Source organism: Tamandua tetradactyla, chromosome 5 (assembly GCF_023851605.1).
Source record: "Tamandua tetradactyla isolate mTamTet1 chromosome 5, mTamTet1.pri, whole genome shotgun sequence".
NCBI lineage: Eukaryota > Metazoa > Chordata > Mammalia > Pilosa > Myrmecophagidae > Tamandua > Tamandua tetradactyla.
Window position 1 is genome coordinate 13006215 of NC_135331.1, and position 24948 is coordinate 13031162.

Here is a 24948-nt window from a genome sequence, read left to right on the forward strand (position 1 = left end):
CAACTCAACAACAAAAAGACAGCCAACCCAATTACAAAATGGGAAAAAGACTTAAACAGACACCTACCAGAAGAAGAATTACGGATGGCCAAGAGGCACATGAAGAGATGCTCAATGTCCCTGGCCATTAGAGAAATGCAAATCAAAACCACAATGAGATATCATCTCACACCCACCAGAATGGCCATTATCAACAAAACAGAAAATGACAAGTGCTGGAGAGGATGCGGAGAAAGAGGCACACTTATTCACTGTTGGTGGGAATGTCAAAGGGTGCAACCACTGTGGAAGGCAGTTTGGCGGTTCCTCAAAAAGCTGAATATAGAATTGCCATACGACCCAGCAATACCACTGCTAGGTATCTACTCAAAGGACTTAAGGGCAAAGACACAAACGGACATTTGCACACCAATGTTTATAGCAGCGTTATTTACAATTGCAAAGAGATGGAAACAGCCAAAATCTCCATCAACAGAAGAGTGGCTAAACAAACTGTGGTATATACATACGATGGAATATTATGCAGCTTTAAGACAAGATAAACTTGTGAACCATGTAATAACATGGATGGACCTAGAGAATATTATGCTGAGTGAATCCAGCCAAAAACTAAAGGACAAATACTGTATGGTCCCACTGTTGTGAATGGACATTCGAGAATAAACTTGAAATATGTCATTGGTAACAGAGTTCAGCAGGAGTTAGAAACAGGGTAAGACAATGGGTAATTGAAGCTGAAGGGATACAGATTGTGCAACAGGACTAGATACAAAAACTCAAAAATGGACAGCACAATAATACCTAATTGTAAAGTAATCATGTTAAAATACTGAATGAAGCTGCATCTGAGCTATAGGGTTTTTTTTTTTTTTGTTTTTGTTTGCTTGTTGGTTTGTTTGTTGTTGTTGTTTTTTACTATTACTACTACTTTTATTTCTTTTCTTTATATTAACATTTTATATCTTTTTCTGTTGTGTTGCTAGTTCCTCTAAACTGATGCAAATGTACTAAGAAACAATGATCATGCATCTATGTGATGATGTTAAGAATTACTGAGTGCATATGTAGAATGGTATGATGTCTAAATGTTGTGTTAATTTCTTTTTTTTCTTTCCGTTAATAAAAAAAAAAAAAAAAAAAAAAAAAAAAGATAAGCCACAATTTAATAAAAGCATCACAAAGAGAAAAAAAAAAAAAAAAAAAAAAAAAAAAAAAAAAGAGGATGGAACAGGGAAGAAGCCCAGGAGGAGGTTGGCAAGGGCATCAGCTAAACCTGCTCTTGGGAAAGTGGAAATGAAGCCAAAAATAGCAGTGGGAAAGATGTGCTGAGCTATTGCAGCCACCGTTCTATGTGGGGAGTGCATGGAATTCCACCATCAGTGCAGAGCATACTGCATCAATTTTTCATGACTCCCTAACTCACACAGTTGGATAAGTCTTCACGCAAAAAAAAGTGCAACCTAAAGGGAAAAGGGGAGCAAAAGAAAAATAAGTGAAGTGATTAATCAATAAACTAAAGAAGATTTACCTGCAGAAAAATGGGAAAACTAAAAATGAGAAGAGCTGAGTCTCTGATGAAGAAATATAGAAAGAAGCCAAGTCTGATTAATACCGTATACAATGTCTCATCAGTGGTCCCTGTTTCTCCCTTCTTGTATATTCAAGAGTGACATTTTTTTTTTTTTTTTTTTTTTTTAAAGGAAAGACAGAGAGAAGGAAGGAAGGATAGAAGGAAGGAAGAGAGGAAGAAAGGGAAACATTTTTTAAACATTTTCTTGTTTTATTGTATTTTGTTTCTCCGTTTTCGTTACATGGGCTGGGGCCGGGAATCGAACCGAGGTCCTCCGGCATAGCAGGCAAGCACTTTGCCCGCTGAGCCACCGCGGCCCGCCAAGAGTGACATTTTTTAATCAACTATTTTGTAAATGCAAGTTTTTAGTAGCACTAGAAGAAATATTTTTAAGAAGGAGATGAAATCCCTCCTTATCCAATTTTTAAAGTATAAATGCTTTTTTTCAAAAGGAGAAATTATTTGCTGGTTGTTTATTTTTTGGTACAACTAGAAAATAGTGCGATATTGATTTTTGGGAGACTTTGACAGTCTTAGATGTTAACTTACACTCCACGGGGGCAGGTGGCAACTGTTATATCCTATAATACAATGCATGTTAAATGATGATTTGGAATCACAGTCATACATTTAATATGTGTTGAACTTTAAAAAATTTCTTCTATTCACATGGCTTCTTTTTTTTAGCTTTTCAATTGTATAATAAAACATATATAAAGCAAAGAAACAAAAAAGCAATAATTTTCAAACCTCTCTTCAATAAGTAGGTACAGGACAGTTCCAAAGTCTGTCATGGGCTACCATTCCACCATCACAGATTTTTCCTTCCAGCTGCTCCAGAACATTGGAGGCTAGAAGGAATTTTTTTTTTTATCATCACAATCTATTTGCATGGTTTTTAGTAGAACTAAAACTGCTCTCTGATCTTGGCTTTCCCTGTCAGAGCTGGGTGTACTCTGTAACATCCTGGGTTGTGGTCATCCAGTTTTCCTAATAACTTTGCTATCTGCTGTGAAAGGTTGGAAATATAAGTATGCAGTGTGTATGATACTAAATTTTGAATTAGTAGGACTTAACAATGTTATAGCTTATCAACCTTTGAAGACAGTGGTACTTGATAGCCTCATTGGGAAGACTTGCCTCCCAATTTTAAGCTGGAAAGTCAGTAGAATAACTTTAGAAAAAAATTACAACTACAAAGCTTTTTAGCTTTTCCGTACATACATTACGAATTGTGCACAAAGTGTTAATAATGTCTTCTAGTTTGCTGATTCTTTAAGTGGTTGTTTTGAACCTCAAAAAGAAGACAGGACACTTGAAATCTTACAGACAGAAAAGATAGAGAAAAGAAACACTGAGCCGGGTCTCAGGGAATTGAACGACAGCATGAAGCACACAAATATGTGTGTTATGGGTGTCCCAAAAGGAGGAGAAAAGGGAAAAGAGGCAGAAAGAATATTTGAGGAAATAAGGCTCAAAATTTCCAAACCCTCATGAAAGACATAAATAAACATGTCCAAGAAGTACAGTGTACTCCAAACAGAATAAATCCTAATAGACCGACTTTGAGACATATATTAAGAAAAAGGTCAAAAGAAAAGATAAAGAGAGAATCCTGAAAGCAGTAAGAGAAAAGCGATTTGTCACATACAACAAAACAACACTAAGGGATGGACCTAGAGAACATTATGCTGAGTGAGTCTAGCCAAAAACTAAAGGACAAATACTGTATGGTCCCACTGATGTGAACAGACATTCGAGAATAAATTTGGAATATGTCCTTGATAACAGAGTCCAGCAGGAGGTAGAAACAGGGTAAGATAATGGGCAATCGGAGTTGAAGGGATACAGACTGTGCAACAGGACTAGATACAAAAACTCAAAAATGGACAGCACAATAATACCTAATTGTAAAGTAATCATGTTAAAACACTGAATGAAGCTGCATCTGAGCTATAGGTTTTTGTTTTGTTTTGTTTTGTTTTGATTTTACTATTATTACTTTTATTTTTTTCTCTATATTAACATTCTATATCTTTTTCGGTTATGTTGCTAGTTCTTCTAAACCAATGCAAATGTACTAAGAAATGATGATCATGCATCTATGTGATGATGTTAAGAATTACTGATTGCATATGTAGAATGGTATGATCTCTAAATGTTGGGTTAATTTCTTTTTTTCCGTTAATTAAAAAAAAAAAAAAAAAGAGAAGGGGTAATTGGAGCTGAAGGGATACAGACTGTACAACGGGACTGGATATAAAAACTCAGAAATGGACAGCACAATACTACCCAATTGTAATGCAATTATGTTAAAACACTGAATGAAGCTGCATGTGAGGTATAAGTTTTTTGTTTTTTTTTTTCTTTCTATTATTGTTTTAATTCTTATTCTGTTGTCTTTTTATTTCTTTTTCTAAATCGATGCAAATGTACTAAGAAATGATGAATATGCAACTATGTGATGTTATTAAGAATTACTGATTGTACATGTAGATTGGAATGATTTCTAATTGTTTTGTTAATTCTTTTTTCAATTAATAAAAAAAAAAGTTAAAAAAAAAAACAAAAAAAACAACACTAAGATTAAGTGCCGATTTCTCATCAGAAATCATGGAGGTGAGAAGGCAGTGGTATATCTTCAAGATTCTGAAAGAGAAAAACCGCCAACCAAGAATTTTTTCTCCAGCAAAACTGTCCTTCAAAAATGAGGGATAAATTGAGAGAGAAACCCTGAACTTCATAGGCCTTTCTTAAATGAATGTAACCTCCTGTGCCTTCATTTGGATATTTTTATGGACTTGCTTTAATTGGAGCATTTTCATGGCCTTAGAACTGTAAAATTGCAACTTATTAAATTCCCTCTTCTAAATGCCATTCTGTTTCTGGTATATTGCATTCTGGCAGCTAGCAAACTAGAACACCCTGCAATTTAGAAATTATTTCAGTAATGTTAAAGGAAAAAGTGAAATGAGAAGGGAACTGAAATGGCACACTACAAAATAATGGAGGATTTAATAATAAAAAGTACACACAGAAAACAAAAAACAAAAAACAAAAAAAAATGAGGGATAATTTAAAACATTCACAGATAAACAAAAGAGAGGGAGTTCATCAACAAGAGATCGGTGCTACAAGAAATACTAAAGGGAGTACTGCAGGCTGGAAGGAAAACACAGGAGACAGAGGATTGAAGGAGAGCATAGAAATGAAGATTATCAGTAAGGTAACTAAAGGGGTAAAAAGAGAGAAAAAAATAAGGTAAAACTATAAAAATTGAAGAATAAAATGTTTGAAGAAAGTACTGCCTTTACAGTAAAAACACTGAATATTAATGGTTAAACTTCCCAATCAAAGGTGCAGAATGAATAAAAAAGTATGACCATCTACAGGCTGTCTACAAGAAACTCACCTTAGATCCAAGGACACAAATAGGTTGAAAGTGAAGGTTAGAAAAAGATATTCTATGCAAACAGTAAAAAACAAAAGAGCTGGGTAGCTATACTAGTATCAGACAAAATAGACTTTAAATACAAAACAGTTATAAAAGATAAAGGAGGACACTACAGATTAATAAAAGGGGCAATCCAGCAATAGGAAATAATAATCATAAACACCTATGCACCTAAGGTGCCCCTAAATACACAAAGCAAACACTTGCAAGGAAGAAAAAGATGTTTTAAAATAATAGTTGGAGACTTCAATACACCATTCTCATCTGTAGACAGAACATCTAGATAGAAGATCAATGAGGAAACTGAGAGCTTGAATGATATCTTAACCGAATTAGACCTAACAGACATATATAGAACTTTTCAGTCCAAAATAGCAGGATATATATTCTTCTCGAGAGCTCATGGGTCACTCTCCAGGACAGACCACCTGTTGGGACACAAAACATGTCTCAATAAATTTAAAAGACTGGAATTATACACAGCACCTTCTCTGATCATAATGGAATGAAGGTGGAGATCAATAACAGGAGCAGAACTGGAAAATTCACAAATACATGGAGATTAAACAAGACACTCTTAAACAATCAGTGGGTCAAAATATAAATTGCAAGAGAAATAAGTAAATATCTCAAGACAATGAAAATGAGAACATAAAACTTATCAAAACTTCTAGGATGTAGCAAAGGCTCAGAGACAAATTTATAGCCCTAAACACTTTAAAAAGGAAGAAAGAGCTAAAATCAAAGACATAACTGCATACCTGGAGGAACTAAAAAAAAGAAAGAAAGAAAGAAAGAAAATAGCAAACTAACCCCAAAGCAAACAGAAGGAAAGAAATAACAAAGATCAAAGCAAAATAAAGGAAATGGAGAATTAAAAAATGAGACAGAATTAAGGAAACCAAAAGTTAGTTCTTTAAAAGAGTAATAAAACTGACAAACCATCAGCTAGAATGACAAATAAAAATAAAGAGAAGATGTAAATAAATAAAATCAGAAATGAGAGGGGGGTACATTACTACCGACCCCACAGAAATAAAAAGGATCATAAGAGGATACTATGAACAACTGTATGTCAACAAATTAGACAACTTAGATGAAATGGATAAATTCCTAGAAACATATAAACAACCTACACTGAAAAAAGAGAAGACTCAACAGACCAATTACAAATAGTTATCAAAAATATCCTTAAAAAGAAAAGTCCACGTCCAGATGGCTTCGAAAGGGAATTCTACCAATCAGGCAAAGAAGAATAAATATAAATCCTACTCAAACTCTTCCAGAAAATTGTGGAGGAGGGAATACTATCTAACTCACTCAATGAGGCCAACATCACCCTAATACCAAAGCCAGATAAAAACACTGGAAGAAAAGAAAATTACAGACCAATTTTTCTAATGAATATAGATACAAAAATCCTTAACAAAATATTTTTAAGTCAAATCCAACAGCACATTAAAATAATTAAAAATAATGATCAAGTAGTTTTTATCCCTCAGGTATGCAAAGTAGGTTCAACACAAGAAAATCAACTAATGTAATATACCACATTAAAAAATCAAAAGGGAAAATCCACATGATCATCTTGACTGACAATGAAAAGGCATCTGACAAAATCCAGCACCTCTTCTTCATAAAAACACTCTGAAAGACAGGAATAGAAGGAAACTTCATCAACAATATAAAGGGGAGATAGGAAAACCCACAGCTAACTTAATATTGGAGAGTGACAGACTGAAAGCTTTTCCTCTAAGATCTGGAATAAGACTAGGATACCCACTGTCACCACTGTTATTCAACATTGTGCTTGAAGTTCTAGCTACAGTAGTTAGCCAACATAAAGAAATAGAAGGTATCAAATTGGAGAGGAAGAAGTAAAACTTTCACTATTTGCAGATGACATGATCGCTATATAGAGAGTCTCCAAAAAATCTGTGACAAAGGAAGCCAACAGAGTGAATAAACAGATTACAGCACAGTGGCAGGATACAAGATCAAGAAGCAAAAATCAGCAATGTTTCTTTACACTAGTCATGATCAATCTGAGAAAGAAATCAAGAAAAATTTCCATTTATAATTGCAACTAAGTGAATTAAAAAATCTAGGAATATATTTAACCAAGGTTGTAAAGGATATGTACATACAAAACTATAAATCATAGCTGAAATAAATCAAAGAGGACTTATACAAATGAAAGGACATTCTGTGTTCATGGATTGGAACACTAAATATCATTAAGATGTCAATTCTACCCAAATTGAGTTACAGATTCAATGAAATCCCAATTAAAATTCTAACAGCCTACTTTGCAGAAATGGAAAAGCCAAATATCAAATTTATTTGGAAGGGTTAGGGGCCCCAAATAAGAACATCTTGAAAAAGAAGAAAGAAGTTAGAGGACTCATGCTTCCTGACTTTATAGCATATTACAAAGCTATAATGATCAAAACAGCACAGCACTGGCATAAAGATAGATATACTGACTAATGGAATCAAATTAACAGTTCAGAAATAGACTCTTACATTTATGGCCACGACTGCCAAGTCCACCCAACTGAGGAAGAATAATGTCTTCAACAAATGGTATTGGGAGAACTGGATATTCATATCCAAAAGAATTAAAGAGGACCCCTATCTCACACCTTCTACAAAAATTAACTCAAAATGGATCAAGGACCGAAATGTAAAAACTAGGATAATATGAACTCCTAGAAGAAGGTGTAGGGAAAGTAGCTTCAGGATTGTGTGGTAGGCAATGATTTCTTAGACTTTACACCCAAAGCACAAGCAACAAAAGAAAAATAAATAAATGGGACCTTCCCAGTACTAAACATTTTTTTTTGCTTCAAAGGACTTTGTCAAAAAGAGAAAAGGCAGCCTATTCAATGGGAAAAAAATATTTGGAAACCACATATTTGATAAGGATTTCATATTCAGAATATATAAAGAAATCCCACAACTCAACAATAAAAAGACAAACAATCCTTAGTAGAGAAGCTTAACCTACCAATAGGTATGCCTAAGAGCTACTTCTGGAGGACTTTTTTGTTGCTCAGATGTGGCCTCACTCTTTCTAAGCCCAACTACGCAAGTGAAATCATCACCCTTCTTCCCATGTGGGACATGACTTTCAGGGGTGAAAGTCTCCCTGGTGGCATGGGAAATGACTCCCAGGGATGAGTCCGGCCCTGGCACCGTGGGCTCAACATGCCATCCTGACCAAAAGGAGAAGAAATGTAACAAAAAAGGTATCAGTGGCTGAGAGAGTTCCATTAGAGTTGAGAGGCTACTCTGGAGGTCACTCTTTTTTTTTGGAGGTCACTCTTAACACAAGCTTCAGTTAGACATTGCTACCTATCATAACTTGCCAAACCCCAATCAAAACCATTCCAGCCAATCCTAAACAACAACTAGGGCAATTTATAAGATTCTACAAAGGTTCCATGTACTAGGGTAACTTTCCATTTCACAACCTACAACTTCCAGATGGGTCCCTGGACCAGATAAGGCCTGAAATGCAGAGGGGCCAGCTTCTCTAGAACATCAGTTCATCTCCCTACCCCATATTACTGACAGCCCCTTCCAACTAGTTCCATCTCTCTACCCCATATTATTGATAGCCCCTTCCAACATAAAAAAGTGAGTATAGACATAGCCCAAATACCCCTAAAGCATGGGAGAAAGATCAAAGGTGATGGTGGAGTTATACAGAGAAGGTAGGTTTTATCAAATGAGTATGATTGCTAAACCATTATATTGATATTTCTTTTAGTCTCCAGCATCTTAGAGTACCTAGAAGTAAAAACCTAAATTTGTAGAATTGTAACCCATACCAAACTTTGAAATCTGTTCTACAACTAATTGTTGTGCTGTGCTTTGAAATGTATCGCTTTTTTGTATATATGTTATTTTTCACAAAAAAAGGAAAAAAAAGTTGATTGTGATAATAAAAAATATTTATTCCTTCTAGCCTCCAATGTTCTGGAACTGCTAGAAGGAAAAATCTAAGATGACGGTATGGTAGCCCATGACAAACTCTGGGGTCTGTCCTGTAACTACTTGTTTAAGAGTGCTTTGAAAACGATTACTTTTTTCTTTCTTTGCTTTGCATATATGTTATATTATACAATTAAAAAAGTAAACAAAAAAGACAAAAATTCAATTAAAAATGGGCAAAAGACTTACATAGACATTTTTCCAAAGAGGCAATACAAACGGCTAAAAAGGACATGAAAAGATGCTCAATATCACCAGCTATTAGGGAAATGCAAGTCAAAACCCAATGAGATATCATTTCACACCTACTAGTATGGCCACTATTAAACAATAACAAAAAAACTACAAGTGTTGGAGAGGATGTGGAGAAATAGGAACATTCATTGCCTGTTGATGCGAATGTAAAATAGTACAGCTGCTGTGGAAGATAGTTTGGCAGTTCCTAAAGAAGCTAAATATTGAATTTTCATGTGATCCTGCAATCTCGTGACTAGGTATATACCCGGAATAAACTAAAGCAAGACGCAAACAGACCTTTTCCCACTAATGTTCACAATAGCATTATTCTCAATTGCCAAAAGATGGAAGCAACCCAAGTGTCCATCAACCGATGAATGGATAAATAAAATGCAGTATATACACATGATGAAATATCATTCAGCTATAACAAGGAATGAAGTCCTCTCCATCCTTCAAGATGAACCTTGAAGATGTTATGTTGACTGAGATAAGCCAGACAGAAAAGGTCAAATATTACATGATCTCTGTTATGAACTAATTGTAATAGGCAAGCTCATAAAGTCAGAATCTAGAATATACATTACCAGGACATAGGGGTTAGAGAATGGGGAGTTGATGCTTAAAGCTCTATGCATTCCTATTTAGGTTGATGGTAAAGGTTTGGAAATGGATGGTGGTGATAGTAACATATTACTGTGAGTGTAATCAACAGCACTGAACTGTATAGGTGAATGTAGTTAAGAGAGGAAACTTTAGGATGTAGATATTACCGGAATAAAAATTAAAAGATAAAACATAGGACTGTACAGCACAGTGAACTCTATCATAGATAAAGGATTGTAGTTAATAGGATAAGGATGTTCTCTCATGAGTTACAACAATGTATGATACTAATACAAGGTGGTAACAGTAAAGTGGTATATGGGGGAAAATACACCTAATATAAATCACAGATGACAGAGAATTATTTTAATAATCTTTCATCAAAGTAACAAAGATAACTACTTTTAAAAAAGCACAATTTAAAAAAACGTTATCATTAACAGCAACAAATGTTCTATTGGCAAGGTGTGAGTGGTGAGGGTAGTGTGTGGGAATCTTTATGCATGATGTTTTATAAACTCACAACTTCTCTAACTAAAAAAAAAGTCAGACAATAACAGATGTTGACAAAGATGTGAAGAAACTGTACACTTATCCACTGCCAGTAGGAGTGTAAAATAGTACAGGTACTTTGGAATGTAGTTTGGCAGTTCCTCTTAAAGGTAAACATTGAGATATCATATGACTGAGCAATTTCACTCCTTGGTATACATCCAAGAGAAATGAAAACATGTCACACAAAAACTTGTACATAGATGTTCATAGCAACATTATTTATAACAGCCAAAAGATGAAAACAATCCAAATGTATATCAATTGGTGGATGGATGAACAAGAATAGTATATCCAGACAATGGAATATGATTTGGGCATAAAAATCTAATACATGCTACCACATGGATGAATCTTCAAAACATTATGCAAAGTGTAAGAAGTCAGTCACAAATGGCCACATATTTCATGATTCCACTTATATGCAATGTCCAGAATAGGCAAAGCCCAGAATAGGTAAATCCATTAAGACAGAAAATAGACTGGTGATTAATAGGAGCTGTGGGAAGAAAGGATGGGGAATGACTGCTAATGGGTATGAATTCTTTTTGGGGAGGGTGATGAAAATGTTCTAAGATTAGATAGTGGTGATGGTCACACAACCCTGTAAATATAGTAAAAACCCAATGGATTATGCAATTTTTTTAAAGGAATGAATTCTATAGCGTATGAACTATATCTTAATAAAACTCTTATTCTTCATATTAGGAAATGTAAATAAGTATACTGATTTTAAAACATTTAAATTTTATGTTCCTAAACAAATCCGAAGAATAAAAAAAAAAACAACAAAAAAAGGAATGCCCCCCCAAAATTGTTCTCATATAAAAGGAATGGTTTTTATTCTATATTTTATTCCTCTTGGCTATTTGTCCACTCAAAAGTCAAAATCACACTTTAATTACTATAGTGTACCCTAATCTTTATAAAAATATATGTACATCTATAAACATTAGTGAACATTTACACATATTATTTTTATTTTATTTATTTATTTATTTTTTTACATGGGCAGGCACCGGGAATCGAACCCGGGTCCTCGGGCATGGGAGGCAAGCACTCTTACCTGCTGAGCCACCGTGGCCTGCCCTACACACATTATTTTTTGTTCTACATTTTTTGCTTAACATTTTGCAATATGCTCTAAAATGGAGGCATGTAACTTATTTTAATAGCTTTTGAATTATAGCATAGTAGAGAGTGCTCTTGTGTCATCAGAAAATAATATGGCAGCAGATTATTTTGTTTCTAAAATTTTACTGAATTAATAATTATTTCTAGTAATTTTTTGGATGATAGTTTAATCCTATAAATCATGTAATCTACAAAAATTATATTTTTAATTCCTCTTAGCCTATAACTACATTGATAATTATTGTTTTTTGTTGTTAGGCATCTACTGCAAGAACTGCTTAAGAGAGTAAGTTTAAGCTAATTAGGGGAACGCCTTAAATTTCAAAGTTTAAGGCAAATGAATTAAAAATGCCACAGATAAAATTCACTTACTTTTTAAAGATGACAAACCACTTGTTCCACCAAAAAGAGAGCGGGTAGCAGAGCTGCCTGAGCCCCCTGGGGGTGGGACCAGCATCACCAAGTATGTGCCACAGGTATATATGGGTGTCTTTCGGAGCATTTTTAGAGGTAGCCCACAGCTAGTATTTGCTAAAGAAAGAAATGAAAATGCTCAGTAGAAATATTTGACACAGATTAATGTGATTACTAAAACAGATGAGGGTGTAATGTGGGGGCTCCAAACTCAAACAAGGATATACCCAGATTAGGATAATAGAGTAAGAAGTAAAAAGCTAAGGAAAAATTTTCCACAGCCTCACACCAAGCATTCTGCTGTATGGTCTAAACATTTCTCTAACGTGCTCCAATCTTCAATATGCCTATGTGTCTAAAACTCCTTCCAACAGAATGAATTCTCACAAGGACTAAGTCTCAAAATAAAAGAATCCGATAGTTTGTTTCTCCTAGGAACTGATGCTCTAATATAGAACTTTCCTTTTAATTTTACACAGAGAAGATTCTTGAAAGGTTGTGATATAACATTCATTATACGATAAATATATTATACATATAATATATAAATATATATATATTTTAGGGTCAATGACAAACTATCATTAAGGAAATACTAATGTTTTATTAATCAAGAGACATAAAGTGCACTTTAATCTCACTTACTTACTGACACATATAAAATATGGAGTGCATGTAAGGATTTTTTTATGTACTATGTACGAGGACTAATGATGACAACAAAAAGAGTGCTTCACTTGGGAATTCGTCAGATTATAAAATATAACTTATTTTTCTAGTTCTTGGGAAACTAGGATAATGAAGTGAAATCTAATCTGCCTGATACTTGTTTTGAATGCTTATGCTTCTAAACCCCGACCCCAGCTTTTTTAATTCCCAGCCCCCCAGCAAGTATATTCTTTGAGATATAAATTCAAGAACTTAAATTTATTACTGTAAGCAAGAAATTAAAATGGCAAAAAGGTTAATGATTAGAAAATTAGCAACTTTGTGAGCATAACATTTTCACCCAGATTTTTTAAAAGACATCATCTTATTAATATGGTAAGGAATAAAAAATTCTAGCGCCTCTGAACATTTGATTGATTTACAAAAATTCATTGAGCCTATAACTGGTGAATTTTATGTACTGACATCATGCTAAATAAATACATAGAGAATATTAGGAGGATAATGAGATCACAGGTTTAGAAGACAGATACCAATTTTCATAGAACTCTATAATTCTATAATTTCCTTGTCTCTTTTTTTATATCCCCCATATTTTCTTATCTGCCATACATTCTTTTAGTACTTCTATTTTTCAGAGGAAGATTTGATTTTCTCCCATAGAACAAATCCACACCAAGTTACCTCAGTTTGTCATAAAAATGTTTAAGTAAATAAAGGACTGTCCTCTACAAAATATTTCCTAACATGCAAATTATTCACTAATCCAAGTTGGAACTATTAACAATTTTCCCACTTACATTAGATATAATAGTTTTAAATTCTAATATAGATTAATAAGTTTGATTTGCTAGTCTCATAATGAATTAATCACGAACACTTTCTCTTCCTAGTATCTTAGAATGTAAAGGGATTAAAGAAGGAAATTGCATTAAATTCATAAATTCCTATTAATTCAGATACATTTTTCTACATACGGAATCTTCTTATGGCCTTTTTTCTTTTTAACTGCAGCTTCATGGTACATTAAGAGCTCAGTTGGTTGTTATATAATTTGTGAACTCTTCTAGAACAATGGTTCTGAACCTTTTTTTTTTTTTTTGCTCCTTGATGACTACAAAAATCTGATGCAAGGTATGCTGGACATATAAAATAGTATTTAAAACTTTAGGGGGCGTCATGTTTATGCATCCCTTAAAGATGTAGACCAGGTAAGACCTACTGCTTTAAAAACATAGGACAGTATATATACACTATGCTACATTTCATTAAGAAAAGGAGGTAAATAAGAATAGATACATTTGTCTTTAATTACATTTGCATAAATAAGCTCTGGACAGAGAAAAAAAAAACTAATGAATATAGCTACCTATAGTAGATGAGGTAGGAATGAAATATAACCATACCAAGCTGGGGGTAGGAAGAGTTCTCTGCATATACTTTTTTTTTTTTTGCATGGGCAGACTCCGGGAATCAAACCCGAGTCTCTGGCATGGCAGGTGAAAATTCTGCCACTGAGCCCCCGTTGCCCACTCTGTGCATATGCTTTTTAATACCATTTTTGCTTTCAAGCTCTGTGAATGTATTATCTATTTTAAAATATAAATTACAAACACTAAATGATTAAGAAAAAGAAGTATCTGTTGTAGAAGGTTTGTCTCTTTCTTATTTGGTCAAGATTGTACTTAGCGAAAATGAAGCTAAATGTTTTTTTTTTGACATTCTGAAGCATATTCTAAACATGAAATCAGTTCATTTACACTAACGGTAATAACAATGAGGTATTTACTATCACAGAGTTGATTTGAATTATTACAGATTTATGTTAATTCGTGTCCATAGCTTACAACATGTATTATCTTAGGAAAAAAAAGGACAATGTAAAGAGCTTTGCACGGCACACAGTAAATCCTCAATAAATTGTGGCTGAATGGAGCTTTACAAGGTCAAGAGATGTGCTAAGCAGAGAGCAGCATACCTGCTTGATCCTCTTTCAGCGTGTTGGAGATGGTGGAGCCAGTAAGGGCAGCCAGAGTTGCAGATGGGGAGGCTCTATAACGTGATAGACGGCTCAGAAGCATCTCATTAATGCTTTTTGCAGACTCTCCCTCTTTCCTCATTAGAATTGTGCGCTCCTGAAGAGGGCTGGCTACAAATATGCCATTTTCAATCTATTATTTAGAAAAAAAAAGAGGTCCTTAGGTGATATGCTTCCATTTAGATAGCAAAATTCTAGAAAATTATATTATTGAGGTCTGGTTGCTCAAACATACTTCAAAAAACTGTATCTGATGGATCTATACCTCAAAACTTAAGGCTGTATAGAAACTATGTGGAACAAAAGAAAGATTATGCTCAGTTTGAGCACTTACATTTTTTCATAATAGCCCAGACTCTAAATACAATGAGCCAAGTTTAATAGTTCTGTGAAAAGCTGTTGATTAAAATTCCTTATACTGAAATCCACAGGCAACACTCACTAAAAACAAGCTTCTGACAGGAAGGTGAAAGGAAAACAGATAAGTTTGTGATTTACTACTAAGTCTAACCATGAGGATACCACCTTCTTGAAATACAGTTAATGGCTAAAATCCAAACTGTACATTACCAGTAGTTAACATTAGCACCAGCTGCATGGATCCTGGCAGAGCAACCCAGCAGAAAAGCAAACTTAGCTAAAAATACATGTCAACTTCAACTAGATCCTTCTTGGTGCCCGGAAGCTCTTTCATTTAGCACTTGATTATTCTTCAACAAAATCTCTGGAGTGGGATTCCAAAATCCCTTCACCAATTTTCAGCTTGACTTTAAGTAGTTCGTACACCTTGCTTTCTTTATTGCTCAAAAGATCCAGACCACTTACCACAGGCCTCTCCCACTCCTCTTTCCTAACTCATAAATTTTTATATCTAGTCTCATTTGGTCTTCCTTTCTTCTTATTTCAGAGGAAGAAGCATTTCACTTTGAATTATTTAAGATTAATCCTTAATTAGAGCACCCTTGCTCTAATCCTGTACTTTCCTGCTTCCCCTCTAACTCCTCCTTCCATTAGCTCCCCTTTGTGTTTTCATCAGTGCTTCCCTGTCTATTGATTATCTTCTCCTAGGGTTCACATAGTCACAGGGGTCCAAAATCTTAAACAAAGCCTTGCTGGCCCATTAAAATAGCATCATTTTGTCCACTTGTATTTGCATCACATGTTTCAAACATATCTCATTCAACCTCTGCATCTCACTGACCCCTTCTAGACCTCGGCTCCAGGAGGCAGGGTAGGCAGGACTGGCCTAAAACTGTGGAGTATAGAGATGAGAGGGAATAGGATTACAACACAGTAAGTCCAAGGAAACAAACTTAAGGAAAAAAAGGAGTCCACACCTCTCTCTCTCAGCCGACATGACAAGCAAATTCACTGCCCTCCCCCTCTCGACATGGGACATGACTCCCAGGGGTGCGGACCTTCCTGACAACGTGGGACAGAAACCCTAGAATGAGCTGGGACTCAGCATCAAGGGATTGAGAAAACCTTCTTGACCAAAAGGGGAAAGAAAGAAATGAGGCAAAATAAAGTGTCAGTGGTTGAGAGATTTTAAACAGAGTCGAGGGGTTATCCTGGAGGTTATTTATAGATATCAGCTTTTTAGTTAAGGTATAATGAAGAGACTGTAGGAAAGTGCCTGAAAATGTAGAGCTGTGTTCCAGTAGACAGGTCTCTTTAAGATGACTGTATAATGATACAGCTTTTGCAGTATGACTGTGTGATTCTGAAAACCTTGTGTCTGATGCTCCTTTTATCTACGGTATGGACAGATAAGTAAAATGTGGATTAAAAATAAATAAATAATGGGAGAACAAATGTTAAAATAAATTTAGTAGATTGAAATGCTATTGATCAATGAAAGGGAGTGGTAAGGGGTATAGAAAAAAATAGGGGAAACAAAGGCTAAAATATATTGGGTAGATGGAAATACTAGCAGTCAATGAAACGGAAGTGTAAGGGGTATGGTATATAGGAATTTTTTCCTTTTTTCTTTTTGTGAATTGATGCAAATGTTCTAAGAAATGATCACGTGATGATATTGTGAGTTTTTTATTATATATTAAGAATAGAAAGATCATATGGTAAGAATAGTCGTGTTTGTATGTTGCTATGTTTAAAAAAAAAGTGCACAGTGTTAGGTTGGTAATAGAAAAGAGGCAAGAGGAAGTGAGCAAATTCAGGAACACAACCAGAAAAAAGGTCCTCAGGCAGTTGTACATAGGGGGAGAGGGAGAACAATCTTTTATGACACATTCAACAAATGATAAGGGAAAAAATTCTTATTGTCCAAAACAGAGTTCAAAAATGCTCTACCTTTGTAGTTTGGTCTCTGAACTCAGCTCTCTCTAATGAACAGACATTCCTGATGGTCACCAGTAACTTAAAACAAAAAGCATAACCATTTCCTTGAGCTCCTTGCAGCTGTGTCATGGATGCCAGTCTTCTTGGGTTTCTTTTCCTTAGCCTTGGTGGTAAAGTACAATCCTGGTTTGTATTCACTTTTACCTACATAAAATTATGTAGGTAAAATTACCTAAGATTCTGTGCTAGTGAGCGAAGTTGCCCCAGTTCCTTCCCTCCCTGCTGATTCCAAGTTTCTACTAGCTCAAATGAGAACTTTTCCCACTTCTCAGAAGTAGCCTTCAGTGTTGAAGACCTTCTGCTTAGAACACTCCATTCCTGTATCTACCTGTGGCTGACTCTTTCTCATCATTCAGGTCTCAGGTAAAGTATCACCTACTCAAAGTGGCCTTCCCTAATTACCATTCTAAAGAAGAAACCCTTGCCCACTTTCTGCAAGCCAGAGCACATCACTCTGTTCTGTCACCTTACCACTTTCTGAAATTATTTTACTCATTAATTCATTTATTAATGAATTGTTTGTCTCTCTACCTTCCCTACCCCAACAGAATACCAGGCCAAAACCAGGGATCCTGCCTTACCTTTTTCACCATAATATTCCCTGCATTTAATAGGCATTTGATAAATTATCCTCTCACTAAATAAACAAATCAAAGCCCTTCTCTAAATTCAACTATCAAGTCTCTATGGTAACTCACAAATTTCTCTCTACAACTCCTTCCTTGTTACTACGATCTAGTTACACTTTTTCTAAGTGCACCATCCCCTCAGCAGTCCTACTTGAATATTCAACACATACATTTATTACAGCATTGCTTAACCTCCACCCTCCTGCTAGATTAACCTTTAACTAGCATAGTTCTATATATGTCATAAGGCTCTAAACATAACCTGAAAGGCAAAAATCAGTTACTTTAGGCTTGGCATTCAGAAGCACTACCCAATCTGGCACTATAATAAAACTAACTTCAAAACGAAACAATAAAACTGTGTTATTGTGTTCAAATACCTTAAAACTTTTGAACAAAGGAAACACTGATAAAACACTTGGAAAAAGAAAAGTAGGACTGAGGTTTGGTGCCCAAGGTAAACGTGCTGGAATCATCAGTAAAGAAGTGTTCCAGGGATAAAAAGCTCCGAGTAAGAAAGGGGTCAAAGACAATGGGGAGAATAAGAAGCAACACAAAGTTAGCAGTGACAAGGGGCTTCCCTCTTTGCTACCACCGCCACCACTACCGCCTGGTCCCAGCCACCATCATCTCAAGCTCTATAACTGGACCAGTCTCCCAACCACTCTACTCTTTTCACCTTTACATTGTTGTTTTTTATTTCCATACAGCAGCCAATAATCACTTAAAAATGTAAGTGAAACCAAGTCCTTCCTTGATTAAACCCTCCTGCAGCTTCCCAACACACTTATAATAAACTCTAAACTACTGATAAGGACCTATATGATCCAACATCTGCTGACCCTCTGAGCCTCATGTGCCTCTACTCACCCATTCTCTGCTTTCTCTGGCCTGCTGTCACTCCTCCAAAATGCCAAGATTCTTCATAATTCTACGCCTTGTTCCTTGCTGTTCCCTTTTTCTGGGCTACTCAACCATTCAGGTTTGTCCAGGACTGTCCTAGTTCTACAACTGAAAGTCCTGCATCCTGAGAAATTTCTCAGTCTCAGGCAAACCAAGACAGTTAGTCAGCCTATCTGTCAGGACAGATGGCTTCTTAACATTTGGGTCTTAGCTTAGAGATCTTTTCTTAGAAAGACCTCGTATACCAACCACCCTAAAGCAGTCTTTACCTTCACTCCACTCATTATTGTATTATCCTGTTCTATTTTCTCCCCAGCATTTATCACTAGTTGATAACACTTTATTCTTCTTGTTTATTTTTTTATTCTCCAAGTCCCCATACTGCAATCTAAGTGCCCTGAAAACAGAGGCCTGTTTCCCTAATATTCAATACCAGGTAACAAAGTAGACAACTAGTACAGAATAATGAAGGATTATCCTATTCATCCAGACCACAATTTGAAAGATGTATTTCATGGGTGAACAGGGAAAAATGTGTTCATTACTATAGTGACTATTTTTAGACAGGGACATATGGAAAACAAAATAGCAGTAAAATTGTCACTGAGTCTACTATAAAAAAAATAGCAGTTTATAAAGAGCATATGGGGGCAGGAAGAACTCTCAGAAAGAAACAGAAGTCAGGATGTAAAAAAAATCTATGATAAAATTATAGAAAAACACAACAGTTACAAAAGATTCTCAAGGAGGGATGTGTCTAGTGAAGAAGAAATCAAATCAGGTAGGAGGACTCTGTAGTACTAAAGGCAAGAATTATAAGTGTTAAAGCTTCAGAAGGTCTGTGGCCACATGTGGTAGACTGTGATACTGGTAGCCCCCAGTGAATGATGCCTCCTAGTATTTATGCCCTTGCTTAGTTTCCTCCATTTGGGCTTGGCCACGTGACCTGTTGACTCATTAGTAAGCAGGATGAAGCAGAGACCTGATAAGTGCTTGCACATTGGGACTTGTCTTCTTAAAAAGCTCCCTCCTGGGGCTGATGGACAGTGGACTCTGGGCATTATACATGACGCCTAATGAATGCAGGTAGCTGAAGGATGAATTGATTGAGAAGGAGATTGGCAAACGATGGTATATACATATGATCAATTATTGTGCTGCTACAAAAAGGAACAAGGCTGTGAAGCATGCAACACTGTGAATGAACATGTGGGATATTTGGTGAGGCAAAATAAGACAGAAACAAAACAGAATTATTGTATGGTCTCCTTTAAAAAATGCTTATAATCGAACACCACAGCACTTGGAACCTTGCATAGGGCAGGAGATTTTGTAGGTTGGTCCAGAGTGATGCCCCGATAAATCTCAGAGTGATTTAAAGAACACTGAATAGGGAAGTATCTGCAGAGTGCCCTAGGGGGAATGGTGAGAAACAGGGAAAATTCAACTTCCCCAAGTAGAGAATTCTTGATATTTTCACAGGCAGTGCAGGACAGCCAAAGCAATAGGTTGAGCCTCCAATCTTGGGGTTTGTTTATATGACCCTTAATTCTGCAAAGGATAGGCTAAGCCTACTTAAAATAAGGCCAAAGAGTCACCCCCAAGAGGACCTCTTCTGTTGCTCAGATGTGGCCATTCTCTCTCAGCCAACACAGCAAGCAAACCACCGCCCTCCCCCTGTCTACGTGGGACATGACTCCCAGGGGTGTGGACCTTCCTGGCAACGTGGGACAGAAATCCTAGAATGAGCTGGAACTTAGCATCAAGGGATCAAGAAAATCTTCTCGACCAAAAAGGGGAAGAGTGAAATGAGACAAAATAAAGTGTCGGTGGCTGAGAGATTCCAAACAGAGTTGAGAGGTTATCCTGGAGGTTATTTTTACACGTTAAATAGATATCACCTTGTTAGTCAAGATGTAATGGAGAGGTAGGAGGGAACTGCCTGAAAATGTGCGGCTGTGCTCCAGTGGCCATGTTTCTGGACGATAACTGTATGATGATATGGTTGTTGCAGTGTGACTGTGTGGTTGTGAGAGCCTTGTGTGTGATGTTCCTTTTGTTCACCTCATTGACAGACAACTAAAACATGGATTAAAAATAAATAAATAGGGCAGGCCATGGTGGCTCAGCAGGTAAGAATGATTGTCTGCCATGCCCGAGGACCCAGGTTCGATTCCCGGTGCCTGCCCATGTAAAAAATAAAGTCTTGTTTCTCTGTTTGACATGGGATCAGGCAGGCCTCACTAGGACTGTGTTTTCCATTGGTGGCATTATGAGGAAATAATAAAATAATTCGAAAAAAAAAATAAATAGAGCACTGTGTTTGGGTATGGTGGATAGGAGCAGTGGCCAAGATGGTGGCTTAACAATGTGCGTGATTTAGTTTGTCCTCCAGAACAGCTACTAAATAACCAGGAACACTACAGAACAGCTCCTGGGGCCACGTCAGTGACCTGACACACAGCACACCCCAGTCTGGATCAGCTGGATCGGCTGCGAGCACCCACCGAACTGTGAGTTCCCCAAGTTGTGGTGGCTGGCACCCCTCCCCCACAGGCTGCTTCCCAGAGGGGACAGGAAAGAGACTTTATCAGCAGTAAGGGCTAAGCTCAACCAAATGCCAATTGTGGAATTAATTAACAGATTCTGACAACTAAAATTAGGTCCCCAGCTCAGGTGAATCTGGTCAAAAAGGAGATTGTTGATTTTTGCCCCGGTGCCAAGGAGGCAGGGCTGGCGGAAAAAGAAACAGGTTTTTGTGGCTGTGTTTCTACAAAGGCTTGACTGCCTTTGGATGCAGTGGCAGGACTTCGCAGGCTGCAGCTGCCCTAGGCATAGGCAACAAGCTCATCTGAGGGCTTGTCTGGAACCTGTGCCTTCCCCAGGGGAGGGGTGAAGCCCAACTCAGGTGGAATCCCTCCCTTAAGGAAATCAGATCACAGGACTTGGTAATTTGAAGCCCTTAAAACCAGCCTACAACCTCTCCTCTGTCTCCACTAGACCCCAGCAGGGAGAGTCTGCCAAAGTTAAAGGTACCACATCATCTTATGCTGGCGGGACCTGCAGGCAGAGAAGTGCCACATATTGGGCAGGATAAGAAAAACAGAGTTCAGAGACTTCACAGGAAAAGTCTTTCAACCTGCTGGGTCACACCCTCAAGGAAAACTGATGCAGGTGACTCTTTCCTCCTGATAGGAGGCCAGTTTGGTCTGGGAAAATCCAGTTGGGGTCTATAATACCTAAGGGTGGGGGGAAAAAGAAACCATAAACGCAGGGCAAGAAACAAGAAAACAAGAACTGAAAAATTCTGATCTGTTAAACAAAACCTAAGTTAGAGGTCCAGATAAAGCTGAACCGAATGTCAAAGAACAGATAGACAACAAATTCATCCAGCAAGAAAACACTAGATAAAAGAAGTGAAAGCAATCTCCAGAATAAGCTAATTAAGGTAATTAAATGCCTAGACACCAGCAAAAAATAACAAATCACACTAGGAAAATTGAAGATATGGCCCAGCCAAAGGAACAAACCAACAATTCAAATGAGATACAGGAGTTGAAAAAATTAATTCAGAATATACCAACAGACATAGAAAACCTCATCAAAAATCAAATCAATGAATTGAGGGAGGATATAAAGGCAAGGAATGAACAAAAAGAAGAAACTGAAAGTCTGCAAAAACAAATCACAGAGAATGGGAATGAAAGGCACAATAGAAAAGTTGAAAAAAACAATGGAAAATTACAATGGTAGATTTCGAGAGGCAGAATATAGGATTAGTGCACTGGAGGACAGAATATCTGATATCCGGCAAGAAAAAGAAAATATAGGGAAAAAAATGGAAAAATATGAGCAGGGACTCGGGGAATTGAATGACAATATGAAGTGCACGAATATACGTGTTGTGGGTGTCCCAGAAGCAGGAGAGAAGGGAAAAGGAGGAGAAAAACTAATGGAGGAAATTATCACTGAAAATTTCCCAACTCTTATGAAAGACTTAAAATTACAGATCCAAGAAGTGCAGCATACCCCAAAGAGAAGAAATCCAAATAAACGTACTCCAAGAAATTTACTAATCAGGATGTCAGAGGTCAAAGAGAAAGTGAGAATCTTGAAAGCAGCAAGAGAAAAGCAATCCATCACATACAAGGGAAGCCCAATAAGACTTTTTTTTTTTTTTTCAGCAGAAACCATGGAGGTGAGAAGACAGTGGGATGACATATTTAAATCACTAAAAGAGGAAAACTGCCAACCAAGAATTCCATATCCTGAAAAATTGTCCTTCAAAAATGAGGGAGAGACTTCCGGGTCAAGATGGCGGCTTAACAACGTGTGCATTTTAGTTCATACTCCAGAACAACTACTAAATAACCAGAAACAGTACAGAACAAGGGGCCATGTCAGTGACTGGACACAAGGCATACCCCAGTCTGGACCAGCTGGACCGGCTGCGAGCTCACCCAGAACCGTGAGTTCCCAAAGCTGCAGCGGCCAGCGCCCCTCCCCCACAGGCTACTTCCCAGAGAGGAAAGGAAAGGACTTTACCAGCAGCAGGGAGTGGGCACAATCAAATGACAATCGTGGAACTAATTAACAAATTCTGACTACTAAAAATAGGCCCCCAGCTTAGGTGAACCTGATCAAAGCGGAGGTTGTTCATTTTTGCCCCGGCGCCAAGGAGGCAGGACTGACAGAAAAGGGGGAAAAAAAAGAAGGAAATAGAGGTTTTTGTGGCTGTGTATCTACAAAGGCTTGACTGCCTCCGGATACAGCAGCAGGACTTTTCAGGCTGCAACTGCCCCAGGCATAGGCAGAAGTGAGCTCTTTTGGGGGCTTATCTGGAGCCTGTACCTTCCCCAGGGGAGGGGTGAAGCCCCACCCAGGTGGAATCCCTCCATGAAGGAATTCAGACACCAGGGCTTGGTAATTTGAAGCAATTAAAACTAGCCTACAACCTCTCCTGTCTCCACCACACCCCCAGCAGGGAAAGTCTGCAAAAGTTAAAGGTGCTGCATCATCTTACGCTGGTGGGAACTGCAGTCAGACAAGCACCACATACTGGGCAAGATAAGAAAAACAGAGTCCAGAGACTTCACAGGAAAGTCTTTCAACCTGCTGGGTCTCACCCTCAGGGAAAACTGATGCAGGTGACTCTTTCCTCCTGATAGGAGGCCAGTTTGGTCTGGGAAAATCTGGCTGGGGTCTATAATATCTAAGTAGACCCTCCTAAGTGTGTGGGGGGGAAGGCACCACACAAGCAGGGCAAGAAACAAGAAAACAAGAACTGAAAAATTCTCCTTTGTTAAAAAAACTTCAGCTAAAGGTCCAGAAAAAGTTGAACGGAATGTCAAAGAACAGATAGACAACAAATTCATCCAGCAAGAAAATCCTAGATAAAAAAAGTGAAAGCAAAATGCAGAATAAACTAATTAAGGTAATTAAATGCCTAGACACCAGCAAAAAATAACAAATCACACTAGGAAAATTGAAGATATGGCCCAGTCAAAGGAACAAACCAACAATTCAAATGACATACAGGAGCTGAAACAATTAATTCAGAATATACGAACAGACATGGAAAACCTCATCAAAAACCAAATCAATGAATTGAGGGAGGATATAAAGAAGGCAAGGAAAGAACAAAAAGAAGAAACTGAAAGTCTGAAAAAACAAATCACAGAACTTATGGGAATGAAAGACACAGTAGAAGAGATGAAAAAAACAATGGAAACCTACAATGATAGATTTCGAGAGACACAACATAGGATTTCTGAACTGGAGGACAGAACATCTGAAATCCGACAAGAAACAGAAACTATAGGGAAAAAAATGGAAAAATATGAGCAGGGACTCGGGGAATTGAAAGATGATATGAAGTGCACGAATATACGTGTTGTGGGTGTCCCAGAAGGAGAAGAGAAGGGAAAAGGAGGAGAAAAACTAATGGAAGAAATTATCACTGAAAATATCCCAACTCTTATGAAAGACTTAAAATTACAGATTCAAAAAGTGCAGTGTACCCCAAAGAGAATAGATCCAAATAGACATACTCCAAGACATTTAATAATCAGAATATCAGAAGTCAAAGAGAAAGAGAGGATCTTGAAAGCAGCAAGAGAAAAGCAATCCATCACATACAAGGGAAGCCCAATAAGACTATGTGCAGATCTCTCAGCAGAAACGATGGAGGCGAGAAGACAGTGGGATAATATATTTAAATTATTAAAAGAGAAAAACTGCCAACCAAGAATTCTATGTCCAGCAAAACTGTCCTTCAAAAATGAGGGAGAAAATAAAATATTTTCAGACAAAAATTCACTGAGAGAATTTGTGACCAAGAGACCAGCTCTGCTGAAATACTAAAGAGAGCACTAGTAGAGAC

At 37.0% G+C, this 24948-nt stretch overlaps 1 protein-coding gene across 5 annotated transcripts in view; it reads right to left on the reverse strand.

Annotated features, from left to right (window-relative positions):
- Window positions 1-24948, reverse strand: part of HECTD4 (HECT domain E3 ubiquitin protein ligase 4) — a 282965-nt gene that overhangs the window by 140065 nt on the left and 117952 nt on the right. For all 5 annotated transcript variants that reach the window (XM_077159888.1, XM_077159886.1, XM_077159887.1 and 2 more), the window contains exons 8-9: window positions 14614-14806; window positions 11925-12083 (exon numbers count right to left, since the gene is read on the reverse strand). In XM_077159888.1, coding sequence (XP_077016003.1) covers window positions 11925-12083; window positions 14614-14806 — 352 coding nt within the window. The remainder of the gene's footprint in view (window positions 1-11924; window positions 12084-14613; window positions 14807-24948) is intronic.